The 14,165-nt window shown below is 34.9% G+C and overlaps 1 protein-coding gene across 1 annotated transcript; it reads left to right on the forward strand.

The window, feature by feature from the left end:
- The first annotated feature begins 2,836 nt into the window (after positions 1 to 2,836).
- Positions 2,837 to 13,532, forward strand: LOC110464877. Its single transcript, XM_021520330.1, has 2 exons — positions 2,837 to 3,413; positions 13,348 to 13,532. Exons 1-2 carry the CDS (start codon positions 2,842 to 2,844, stop codon positions 13,349 to 13,351), a joined length of 576 nt encoding a protein of 191 aa, XP_021376005.1. The 5' UTR covers positions 2,837 to 2,841; the 3' UTR covers positions 13,352 to 13,532.
- Positions 13,533 to 14,165: the final 633 nt, after the last annotated feature.

Below are 14,165 nucleotides of genomic sequence, written 5' to 3' on the forward strand. Positions count from 1 at the left end.
ACAACGAAGAACAGCTTTTATACCGATATAGTTATATTTAAAATATTTCCATCTGACTAAAATACAACAATGATGACTGTTTTTAAACCAAAAGTACGCCAGTTATTTGTTTGTGAAATTACGTAACGTGAATAGAGCTCTAGCCTTTCATCAAGACAACAGCGGTTCAACGCCTCATGATGCATACATTGTATAAGATGTTCTTAAAATAAATAATTAAGTTACCACAGTGCCCTTTTTTAACTATCATCAGATCATCCGATTTAAAAAATCTAAGGCCTTGATAGTGTAAAATGTTTCATGTTTCGTAAGCCTCTTGAAAATATTTTATTTATCTTCATTTCATCATCTTTTGAAGATTTAATGAGTACTCGTTTGTTTAAATCTATTATAAATGATAACCGTATTTTTTTAATTGCATTCATTTACTTCAGTACGTATATATCCAATCTAATAGCTAGATAATTTTCCTGAAAAACTCCGGAAACAAATATGCTCAAAACATAATTCATAAGAAGCTTATCGAGTCGTTTATACCAAATTTCAAAATGATTATTTAATAATTGTTTTAAACGTTACAGATATCGGTAATCGATATTATTTTGAATGAATAATTTAAATATATATACGATTTATGAACATCGGGTTCTCGGATTCAAATAAGTACAGTGTAACAAAGATAAACATGAGAGTATTTCTTATCAGCAAAATACTCCCAATTCACCCCCAAGGGGTCAAAGGCCCGAGGGCACGTATGGGTTAATGGATGATGCGGAGTAGGTTATGCAAATATGTCAATTCTTACTCAAGTAAGACTCGATGCAACTACCAAATGTAACCTGTTTCATTTGCCGATGGATTTGACCAGACTAGAAGATACCACTTCATGAAATTTTATAATTTGATTGAATGTTTATTTGAAGCTACACAAAATTTTGTTCAAAAAAACAAAAAACGATCAATCACCAAGCAAAATGTTACCAGCTCATGGTTGCTAGCGGTAGTGACAAGTCATGTACTGCCCTAGCAATTCTCCCTCCAGCCACCCTTTTCTGCATCTTGTGTCAGTATCAACCCTCGGTACAAATCACAGGGTTCGTTACAAATGTCTGAAATACACATATGCTATACGGGTATGGTCACAGCACACAGAAACCCCGGGTACAAATCGAAGTCTAGACATTGTTCTTCCGGGATGACGTGTCAGAAAATTTGATATCTTATGAATTCATCAACAAAAATTAAATATGTCATTTAAAATATGGTTTTGTCTTTTGTTTCTTCATAATTCGACTGTATTGAACTAACAGCGTACCCAATGATGATCCTTCAATGATAGACTATATTTTTTACATTATGTCAACGATTCGTAGACTTGTACAAGCTCCAGAACATAAGGCAAAATATCAGAATGGACTTCACAAGTTCCAATTATTAAGGAAAACACACACCTTGATTAACATATAAGGTTTGAATCTTGCTTTGGTCGATTTCAATAGGTGATGCATTGAGTCAATTCATTACGTCATGAAATCGACCAAAACAAGACTTAATCCTTAAATGGTCATATGGTATTTTATTTATCATATACTGCTCTATAACATCAATATTATTAACAATAATACATACAACACTCAGCAAAAATATATATCATGCTTAATTTAACCCCATTGTACCTTAAAATAAAATGAACAGCATAACAAATGTAGATAGAAATGCATTGTGCTATCTACAAAGTTTGTTTCAAATACTGCTCAGAATATTGAGGCATGACTTTTCAGAAGTGTTGACCGGAAGTTATACAGATATGTCGCGCGCCCGGCGGATAGGGTTGGTTCGGGGTTTGGCTTATGCACAGCTAATACATGTAGTATCATTCATGCAAAGTGGCCTATATCACGAAAAAATATATGATAATTAGTTTTTTCCTTTTTTTTCACGTTAGAAATATATTCATGCATATGTGTGTTATTTTGAGATGATTTTTTTAATGTCTATACGTCCAACATCAGAGTACGAACATTAGTATCTTTAAAACAAAATATTTGTATCAAACCTTTTTTTATTAAATGGTAAACATGATTGAAATGGCAATATGGCTAAACTATATAATAAAGTTAAATGTGAGATCACAGCTATTGATATGTTGAGTAATACGTAAAACCATCAACTTTATCAGTGGTTTATTACATTTCTTTATAGATTTCAACATACCACTTTAGCTTTTCATCACATCCACTATCAAGATATCTAAAAGAATGTAATTACGATTTGTCTTTTGATTAGCTGTCTCCGTTTGTTCCTAGAAGGGCCATTGACGTATACACTGAAGTGAATACCCGATAGCTGGCTCGTCATGTCTCTGTCCTAACCTTTTACCGCTGTCCCGTCGAGTGTGTTGATCTATTAAGTTAGGCCATTAGGTTTCGCGTCTAGATGAAGAAATTGTCGTTTAAAAATGTTTATCATCGTGCCCGCTGTTAACAATGAATGCTCCCGGTGTAGAGACCGACACCTTGTACTGAATCCCCTATTGCTTAAATAGTGTTTTCTTATTCCGACAGGCAATGGTAAAGGCATTTGGTATTCACTCCGAAAATGCGATGATCAAATTTCAAAACCATTTCGAGAGAATTATACATGAAATTATAATGTGCGCGTACGTCGCGGGTTTCTTTAAAAGACTGAACAGCTGATATACATATTATCTCCTTGTGCAATGCGCGTGGGTGATTAGAAAGTTTCTTATCGTGTGTTGCCATAGCAACTGTTTGTCGTCTTACTATATAAGACATCTACCGGATAAACAAAAACGACGAAAGGCAAGATCCTTCACCAAAAATGGGTTTTAATGTTGCCGAGATGCTGCCAATAGTTATTTTCACGACATATGTTCTTATATCTCAAAGAACTTTAAAAGCAGAGAGCCGAATTGTCTGTTCTAAAGTGGACACTAACAATCCGTCCGATAAGATAATCCGATTCTGGATAAGAAGACAAAGACAGCAAACTTTGAATCCACAGGCCGAATTGAAACGACCAAATTTTCACCCATGGGCAGGGAAACGTTCGGAACAAAATTCACAGGAAGATTTCTCTGATGTTTTCCGAAGGGCTTTTCATGCTTGGGGCGGAAAACGTTCAGAAACAAACATACCTGCAAATTTCCAAGATGTGATTCGGAGAGCTTTTCACGCATGGGGTGGGAAACGTTTAGCCGGTTTACAAAACCTGAACAGTGACTTTATAAACATTGGACCGGAAAATATTCCGTTGAATTCTGGAAAAAATGAAATATCTGATGACAAAGCTCTTCCCGAAAAAGACAACATTCAGCCATACACAAGCGATGGAGATGTTCTTAGCACCAACAAACTTGACATCAAAAGAGATTTTGGCGCGTGGGGAGGAAGGTAGGTATAACACAATAATAAATTACTGCTCGGTTAACAGTCATTTTTAAAACAATTATGAAAACTATTATTAAAGTCGACATTAGTCGACATTATTTCGTTCGCATAAAATGGTTAACAGGTTTTACTAGAGAACTTCGATCTTTAGCGTTACATATCGAATCATAAATATAAATACTTTACATCTAAAATTAATATACGCCATATTTACTATACTATACTATTATATATTTCAAATTGGATAATTAAACATCAGATTCTTAAAATAACGTACGATCCGTTAACAATGGTTCCACTAGTATGGGCTTAAGTGTACTTTATCTTAAGGCAATACCCGGATGGGCTGTTCCGGATCGTTTTGGAGCATTGCCGTTGCCTTCTCTCGTTTTTAGTTTTCTTGAGTTTATAATTCAAAAGTCAGATAAACGGGGATTTTTTTTTATTGAAACGAATATTTGTTCTCCTCAAGGTCAACTTGTAATGAAGGGTCTCCTGTAGTTGTAGCTCTGTGTCCTAAGTTTACAACAAAGCGAGATGAATTTCGCAACGAGTATTGGGTGACACATAGTAATACCTGCTCAGTTAATGTCCGTTATTGCTGTAACTGTCGTTTATGTAAAAATATCAATTGTCAAATGTGTATTAATCTAGTGTTCCGGTCTGATAACAAGCGTAATGTGTTGTTTTTTTTTTATTCTCGTTTTATTTGTTTGAAAGTATCCCTAACACAAATAAATAACAACTAAATTGCATCGCATTGCACGACTGAAAGACAAGAACAAGTAGAAAGCTGACAGCTGTCGTTTTGTCAGGTGGAACGTCTTTGTCCGGTGCTGAAGCCAAATAAATAGTAGGTAGACGCTGTTACATGTACCTGGACTAGATACTTTTAATTCTACAATAAAATCTACACAGGTGTATGCGATAATCTGTCAGTTAAATTAATTTGTTATACACCTGTAGTTGATTTGGTTGAAAGTTTAAACATGTTTTGGACATTTTAATGCATGTATGCATTTGAAGTTGAACGAAAGAAATCACTGTTATCTAGATACACGTGGATATTGGAAGAATTAGCACATTTATTGTGACAATTTCCGTATTTTACAATATCGTGCTACCGGAAACTCAAAAGTATGCACCTTCGAAACACGGTGGTTCCGCTCTCGGTTTCCTGGGTACATGCATAAAATTATGTCGAAGGCTCACAATTAAGGCAATTGCCCGCTTGCTGTAATAAAACATTGATCAAGAGAATCGTTTAAAGACATTGGTACTGGTGCTAATCTAAGATAAATGCCCGTTATTTTAAGCGTTACGCTGCATTACGATTCACATTTACTTTTACTCAAATTATATCTCGCTATAATTTCACAATGCACAAGGCAGTAAAATCAACATCAACTCATAATTCCATTATCAAAGCAATATATCGCTCTGTCACTTGTAAGATTTTTAACCAACAGTTTCGACTTCCCGAAGGTAGATATCCAAACTGCCTTTATTCTTTGTTTATTTAAAAATTCAAACATATAATTCTACATTTGACTCACTGAATAGGTAACATTACATAGAGCTGTTAGAAAATATCTACGCTTACGTTAAGGCTCCAGTTCAAGTTTCGGGAGTTGAGTTGCTATCAACACATTCACGCTTTAATTCTTAACGACGGCTAAGGCTTCCACATGTATAGCGCCTTTTCATCCCCACCCTTAATAAATAAGAATATATTTAACAGTGCAAGCTACATTATCACCGAGTCCTATACTCACACAATGCTTATTAGGTATAAATTATCCAGTTATTTTTATTGGCGTAGGTTTATCTTTATATGTATTTATGCTTACAATTACAATAAAAAAATAACCAAAAACCTAAGTAGCTAGCCTAAGTGGGGTTGCCGAAAAACGACATGTTAAAATGCCAGTGACGTTAATAATTCGAAAATGGCTGCTTAATCAGCCAAGGGACGCGACCCCTCAGATCACTTTTACCAATTAGGGCCAGCATCTCGACTTGCGTCATCAGCAGCCGATCAATGACTTCAATGTTTACAAGGCCTAACATATATAACAATAAATGTATAAAGGAAAACCATTTTTCACAGTTAACATATTTACAGCAAATAGAAAATAAGGTTGTTTGTGTTATTCGTGTTAACAACATCAGATAATTATCACAGCCGTGTATTATTTCAAAGCGGATGACTATATGTTTTAACTGTTAACTGTCAATTGGGAATGATTTGAGCTAAAATATGGCTTCAATATGGGGAAAGTTATTTCAACGCCTTTAAGGCGTCTGTAGAGAAGGCAATTAACGTCTTCTAGAGTTAATGTTTCTGCATCTTGTTTTATTACTGTAACGCGAGAGAGAGAGAGAGAGAGAGAGTGTATTACATAGAGAATAATACATGTCCTTTACCCTATCACACCCACTATCAATCCGAGACACCAATCTCAGGAATATTGGTCGAGGGTTAATATTGGGTGTGATAGGGGAAGAGGAATTTTTATTCTGTTTATTTCATACTTAGAGGTTAGTACATGCCATCCGTCCCCAGATTGGCCCGAGCTAAATATATCAGGCAAAGGGCCGAATGCCCGCGGGCCTGATATAGGTTGAGGGCCAATATGGAGTCTGATATGAAAACAGGCATGTTAAAACATTTTTATTGTATACATTTTACTTTATGTCATTCTGAGTTTTCCTCTTCGTGTTGCCGTTTTTTATGCTGTCGACAAAACTACCGGTGTCCTCCCTTTCGATGTAAACAAACCTTGCCTCTTCCAACCTTTGGTCATTTTCTTTGTCCTTAAGTTCATCTAATTCAAGTATTCGTTGAGCTAACGACTCGAGTACTGCCTCTCCATGAGACTCCATTGTAGACGAGAGATGCGGGCTGATATATTCGGAAGCGGGCTGATATCGCCGGATGCGGGCTGATATCGATAGGTTATTACACGGGCGGGCAACATCGACAACTGGAATGATCCAGTATCAATTATGCAATTTGGTCGATATCTAAAGCAAGCATATGATAATTACTTATAAAATACGATTATATATACTATCTTATGATCTATTTTCCGTTTGAAATATTAAAAAACGATTTCATAAAGTGCTAGCGATAAACACAACAATAACTCAATCAGAATATATTTATTGCTCCTAATGCAACCGGAAGTGAAGTGGACAGAATTAAGAAGCACCTCAAGAAGCGATTGACGCTTACAACGGTGTCACAATCAATGAATCAATGAATCAATTGCATTTGTAGTTGAAAAACAAGGGTTCCGAATGACGTTGTCGGTGGTAGATCGAATACATCAGAAGTGTTCCCAAAGGGGTGTGATACGGGTTTTGCGGACTAACACGGAGAGGGCTGATACGGGTTAGAGCAATTGTGTCGTATCGCATATACAAAAAAAACCAGGTACTTATTAGTAATTATGTAATAAACATATAAAATATTCATAGTTTTACCTGTACGCTACTAATTACAGAACAAGGCTCTGATATTTAGAGGTTATTATATGACCATTTCTATATCATCCCGATACCCGCCCGATAACCCCATATCAGCTCCAGCTCGATACCCCACTATCAGCCCGATACCCCTATATCAGCTCGATACCCCCATATCAGCTCGAGGGGTCGGGGGCCCTATGACAACATTTGGGTTAAAGCTGATACAGGAGAGGACATGGAAGTGGTAAAATGATAATTTATTTTTCATATACTGCTCAATAACTCCAAAATATTTGCAATAACACATAAACCACACCAAAAATATGTATTATTCATTTTCTTAATATAATTAAATTGTTACCTTAAATGAAACACAATGAACAGATTGATATGAAGTGTGTTACGCTATTAGTTGGAGGTTTGATTTCTCTGAAAATTTTGGAACCGTTAGTTCAACGGATATGACGTGTGTGTGCGGATATGTCGCGTGCTGAACGGATGTGGGTTGATCAATAATATTGCCAATGCACAGATAGTAGTATCACACAAGTATTTAAATATACATAAAACACTTAGCAGAAACGTCTCGAGTACAAGGATATCATTATCACCTATATCGTTGTTAGCCCTACTTTGTATCTCATAATGTCAAAGTCTTTACCAAGCAGCTTATTAAAAGCCAGTTTTTTGGTGCGACTGAAGTTTCAGTATAAATCCATAAAGATCATGAAATATCCATTGGTGTTTCCACAAAGCGAGTAAAATAATTTTGTCCATTAATCGCGATAACACATATTTAATACGTAAATGCGAATTGGGGCGAAAACACCGACATCAAGTTTTATAACTAGCTATGGTGATGCCTCTAAATTGTCCTGTTTTCCGGATTCATGCAAAACAAAACCAGATTTTGCAGATCACGTGCGCAATTAAGATCCAAGCATGGTCCTTGTAACAGACACCTAAGTACATACTTTGTAAATACTCATATGAACTGACATATACTGTACTTATCTTTAAAAAACGCTTCACTTAACAGGAACAAAATTAATACTAGATTCTGAAATAGCAAGGCAAAAATAATTAATATGGTAGGAATTATTATAATGTATATTGTATAAAATTTAATACTTTGTTTGATCAGTTACATTTAGTCTTCAGCTGTCAATAATTCCCTCAACAAGGTATGGCTTTTACAGCAATACTAAATGAAAGAAACAGTACAATATCGGCTATTGTGTTGTTAGGTAAATTTGTTTACAGACAGACGTAAAATTGGTTTATTATAAATACCCATTGAAAATGTATTGTTTTTCGCAGTCCGAAATTTTCGTTGATTTGCCAAAAAATGTCAATTTTGTAGGATTCATGTTCCAAGACTTAACGTCTAGCAGCCATGGTACATTGGCTTGCAGTAAATATATAGATTAATTGGTGCTTTTAATTTTACGGTTTGAATCTTTCGTGGAATAGTGGTGTCCGCGAAAATCACAAAAAATCGAGCACTACGAAACAAATCACTCAGGTGAATTCGATAAAACAAAACCATTTTGAATACAACAAAAGACAATATCAATGCCTAATGGAAATTCATTGTAAGCAGAGTTGTGCATTGTAAAAGGGCAACTGATTAATCGTGGATATAGGGTCAAACATGTCCTTGTTTTCCGAATAAAGTAAATAAGCCAACACATTTGAAAAAAATATTTCCGCTATCGCCTTCTGATTTTGTCAATATAGTTTTTTTTGTTATTGCTACTTATTTGTTTTTTTAATGATTTATTTTTAAAATTGGAATAATCAAACGCCTACAAACGCTGTAAACTGTTTTGTTGTGCCTGGAGTTAAAAAAACTGTTACCAAAAATATCAAACTTGTAAAGGAATAGCAACATGATTGAGATAAATTAATTTGTTTACTTATAAATTGCCAAACTAAGCTCCATCAAACTCTTCCCGCCATACATGTCCTGGATTCCGTTGACATTCACATGTATTGCGCTTCTGTCACATCCTTCATGTTTACTAATCTGAAATTGTGAACATTTATTTCTTCAATTCATTTTATTAAGGAGACACCTGGATAACACTATTCTTGTAGTAAGCAAAACGACTTTATGTAGTATCATGCTTTTAAACCTATAGACTGCAATAAATTCAATTACAAAATTGAACGCTGGTGAATAATTTTACCAAACGTATGAAGTGTCTAACACATATCTTTCACTGGGGTTTATCATCGTGAAAGCACGCTAAATATAAACCCAGCGAACACATTGCCCTACAAAGGAAAATAAATGAGGTTTGCCTCCGCGAAATCAAAGTCTTATAGAATAATCGCAGTATAGAGAACACCTTAAAAAATCTTTGATTTCAAACTGGCGGAAAAAATCTTTGTCATCCTTTGACTGTTTTACCAGCCGTACAGATCATTGCCAGCTCCGGTCGTAACTTTAAAATCCGCTTATCATATTGATAATCTTAGATAAACTTACTCAAAGGATTTTGTAAATCAAAGTTCTTCAGCCTCAATCGGTAGATACACTGTACTACATGTAGTATATATATTTTATTTGAAAACGTGATCTGCCTTATGCATTAATTATTTAAGACAGCCGTTGTTGCAATGGAAATCAGTGATGTTGGCATTTCTGAAAAATGTCCATGCATGTCAATGCTAATATTTTTCCTTTTCATGGACTGAACAATATCTAATATGTGTCGATCAAGATCAGGAAAGTAAGAGATAATTAAAGAGATGGAAAGCCACTCTATATGCAATGCATGGATTTCTTACAATTTAGTAATGCTGAATAAATATGATAATGTCATTCCGATGATTTTTTATTTGAAGTGTAAGATCGATAGTTCTATACTCAATACATGTACCACTAACTAAATATGTGAAATACCTAATATGACGTGGATGGTCGGATGGCGCAGTGGATAGCGCACTTGCCTTTCACCAAGGTTCTCGTAATTCGATTCTCCGATCGGACGTGAAAAGGTATGGGGTCACCTGCCCGACCACGTGGATTTTCTCAGGGTTCTCCGGTTTCCTACCACACTAAGATCCCACCTCACTAATTTGTTAGACACCCAATCTTTACTGTGCATCAGCAGCACTAGTAAAACAGGCCATAGTGGAAGTAAATATGAAAATCATCCCGAGTAGAGACAATTTAGGGATTTCCGCTTTTTTTACCTCTAATCTCACCAATGATTTCCCGAGGGACGAAACAGCTATATGGTGCTGTGTAATTAATTTGGTCATACTTTATCTATTACCAAAATTAACAGGTGCCATTACTTGTGTGGGTCTTACGTTCGCCTTTCAAGATAAAAGTTGGTTTACTGTGCAGATGGAATTCGTAGTCCTCAAGGCCCGCCGAAACCTTGATAGCGACAGTTATCGCTTGCGTTGTAGCATGGTTCATACATTTGTAATACAACACTTTGCTTATTCTTTAAGTAGAACTTAACCTGCGCTGTTCTAACATAATACATGTATAGTTTTACGCGCATTCCCTTCTGCTTTAACAGTAGTTTAGATCATAAATGATATTCCAATCTTTTCGGCCCTAGCATCACCGATGAGTCCTAGAAGGACGAAACACTGTATGGCGGAGTGTAATTCATTTCTTGCCAACTTTATATTTTGCTTAGATTGCATAGGACCAATCACATTGGTTTGTGTGTAACGTTAATCTTTACAGGGTACACATAGTCATGTGAGTGGCTCTCTCTCAAAGCTATCGTTACAGAGTAACTTTTCTGCACGATGAGATACCTGTGACGTGCTTACCATTCCATTTAATTTAAGTAAGTCAACACGATCACTTAATGACATTTAAAAAATGTGAACTCGACCGATTGCGATCATTTTACCGTATTGATTGAGCGACGATAGCTTTTAACTAAAGAGTACGCGTTAATGATATCAATCCTGTCAATTTATTTCTCCCATAATTGCTGTTAATATATTGACATCCCTAGATGTTACACACCCTTCTCAAAAGAATACAACATTCATCAAAGCATCAAAGATGTCAATGATCTGGAACAGATAAGAATTTATTGATATAGTTTTTAAGACACAAAAGTGTATGTTTCGAAAATATCACCAGCTGAACATCGCCTATCAAGTGAGCCTGGAATATCTCAATCCCCGTTTAGGGACAACGTATTGGGTTCAAACGCCCGTTCACTTCTGGCTTAAAAAGTTGAAGATTCTAAAATCGTTCGCAGATAACGTGTTTTAACTCTATGTAAAATACATTAAAATGATTATAGATCTTTTGTGCAATACCTAATATTCGTAGACCTAGCAAAAACACATTGTGACAGGGGCGGGTAATATCCGAACCTTTCATGCGTCATCAATTTTTTTCTTGACAGCTAAAGATGGAGAGCGTGTTTGCTGTCTTGTGATTGTCTGACACGAATAAAGTAGTTGCACTGTCTTCACAATTTTTATTGTTTATTATTGCGTTGTTTTGTGTGTCTGTTGACATGTATTAAAACTATAAGATAAGGATCATATCACGGCAATGAAATTATGCTGATTTCCTATGCTGTCACTGCTCAATATATTGATAGAACGTTTTAATGAGACCAAGACCAATGTCATTAATTAGTTGATCATATCATCTACAGAAATATTATGATGTTTCCTTTGTTTCTGTAGTTATCGTTCCATATTTTTGCTTATTATACATTAGTTCAGGAATCAACAATCAAAGGTTTTCTTTATCTATTGCAAATAACAACATCTGAGGTTAAATCACGTCAAAGACTCGTATTGATTTATTATAAGATGTTTCAACTAAATCCTGAAAGTAATGATTAATTCTGAGAATGCATTCATATAAAGAATGTATTTTTTTCGTATAATCGATCAAATGACCAATTCGGCCGCAACTTAAAAAATTGTAATTTCTACAGTCCACCCAAAGTTTCATTCATATATAATTCCAAATTTCCCAAAAGAATGTTGTCAAATTAATAATGCATTTTGGGATAATTTTTGAGACGCAGATACCTTATGTAGCACTTCGGACCAATATTATTTCTTCATTTGAGCAACCTTTGTCACTTTTAGTCAATATATTCAAAAGCCATTTATATTATTATTATTTTTTATTTCATTTCGTGTACCTTTATATTAACGAGATTTCGCGAAGATCCGATGGCGACCTTCACCAATACATTTACTTTTCATTATGAGATGAATATTAACAAATGAGTATGAAATATACCATAAAAACAATGTAAAAACGCAAGTCTGACGATAAAAAATAATAACAAAATGTATAAGAACAAATTCTAAAAAGTGACAAGAAAATTACATTTGATCTCAAAATTTATTGTTAACAAAACCTTTATCAATCACGCCAAGTGATGAAATAAATTGGAATTTGGAATTATTTGTGACCTAACATGCGCTGAAAGGTTTATCGTAGGCCTGTAAAGAACTTCATTACCAATTTTGGTGGACGCCAGGAATGTGTCTTAGGCCCTCACCTTTTTGGTGTACACAGGGTACTTTGTTATGCGAAATGAATACTTACCACCGCTTGTTTTAGACTGATTTTTTACATACATATTTGAAATAGCATCACCTCTTCATACTATGAAAATGGTTGATATACAAGAATAAAAAGAATAAAAAGTCTTATATTTTACATTAAAATTTTCACAAAAAGTTCGATTAAACTCACATTCTGGATGATAAATATATTATTAAAGCATTACATGAACGAAAATGTCCTTTCCCAAGTATAACGATACAAAAAATATGATTGTTTTCAGAAAATTTCTTTCAGGCTGATATTCCATTTTTCGACCCCCATGCTGTAATTAGGTTAATAAATCATCTAAATGATTAAAAGAGTGATTTAAAATCTTGTAGCACTTCTCAAACAAAAGTTATGAGGGGGCAGGCTCCTATGTAAATTCAACATTTAGCTGGAAATAATCCCTTTCTAACAATTTTAAAAGCTTTTTCATTTTTTAAGTTTTTCGACCATGTTCCGAAACACTATCGACATCACTTATTCATTTAGTTGAAGTAAAACTGGTGAATCCTTTTTGAGCAATATAGACAAATTGTTTAGTAAACATTTTTTTGTTTTCCTTTCCATATCGGCTTACCTTATTCTTAATTAGATGCTTTCTTATTTCTAATATCAATACATGAAATACCAGATTAGGAATAGTTTATGTGATGTAGCTATCGTTGTAAATGTGTGAAGTAATTAAGTTTTTTAGGCGTAGGCACATGCTTTTTCGATATTCCTTATGTATTTATTAACACTTTAAACATGTTTATGTCATTTGTGTTTTTGTTTTTGACCTTCAGTATCTCTGATTAGACCTTATTGCTTATATGGCAATATATCAAATAGTTTTAATATTTTTGTGAACTGTAATACTATGTAAATTTGTGAATTCATGTTTTACAGGTAAACACGTGGAAGCCTGCAGATTGAAGCATGTCAGCTTTTAAAGAAACCCACAGCGAAGACAAGCACTGGTGTGGAGCACTAAGGCAGCCATCTCCCGATTTCCTGTCAAGTATCTGTTTGGATAACAAACAACGTGCTAACATTATGTCAATGACGCTCTAAGAAAAATAAAATCATCAATGTCATAGTCATTATTGTTCCAGCGTGTTAAGTAGAATTACCACCTCCCATGGAACAATACTGTGTTCACAAAACATTTTTCTAATATTGTATGGTGTCACGCCATTTTGCTATGTCATACACTAGCTAGTGTCATGAAAATTATATCCTGAAGAGTGATTATCCCGTACCGCGAGAGTATGGCAGAGAAGCGTAAACCCTAGGGGTGATGCTTTTTTGTTCTCTAACTGAAGTCGCTTCCGAGAGTTTGACAAGGAACACCAAAAACACCCCGAAGGTTAGACTTTTCTCTGTAATGCTCTAAAGGTAGAGGATGATTATTTTCTTCATCCTGTTATATCGTCTTTCACTTTTGAATTTGTCAAAATTCAGCTTCCCCTAGGCAATATGATTTTCCAGGGAAGACGGGAGACACACATGTGAAGGGTGATAGAAAAAGAAATCTTGAAAAAAACGAAGGACAATTCTGTAAATGTTATTAGAGCTGACACATGGAACTTTGGGAGGGAGGGGGGATATAATTATTTATCTGTGAAATTTTGTCACCATGCAATAATTTGAGTGATAACTCTTGCTTTAAATCTGGAGGATTTGTTTATGGCTTTCGAAGCTGCAGTAGTTAGATTCGAAATACA

Source organism: Mizuhopecten yessoensis, unplaced genomic scaffold, assembly GCF_002113885.1.
Source record: "Mizuhopecten yessoensis strain PY_sf001 unplaced genomic scaffold, ASM211388v2 scaffold11039, whole genome shotgun sequence".
NCBI lineage: Eukaryota > Metazoa > Mollusca > Bivalvia > Pectinida > Pectinidae > Mizuhopecten > Mizuhopecten yessoensis.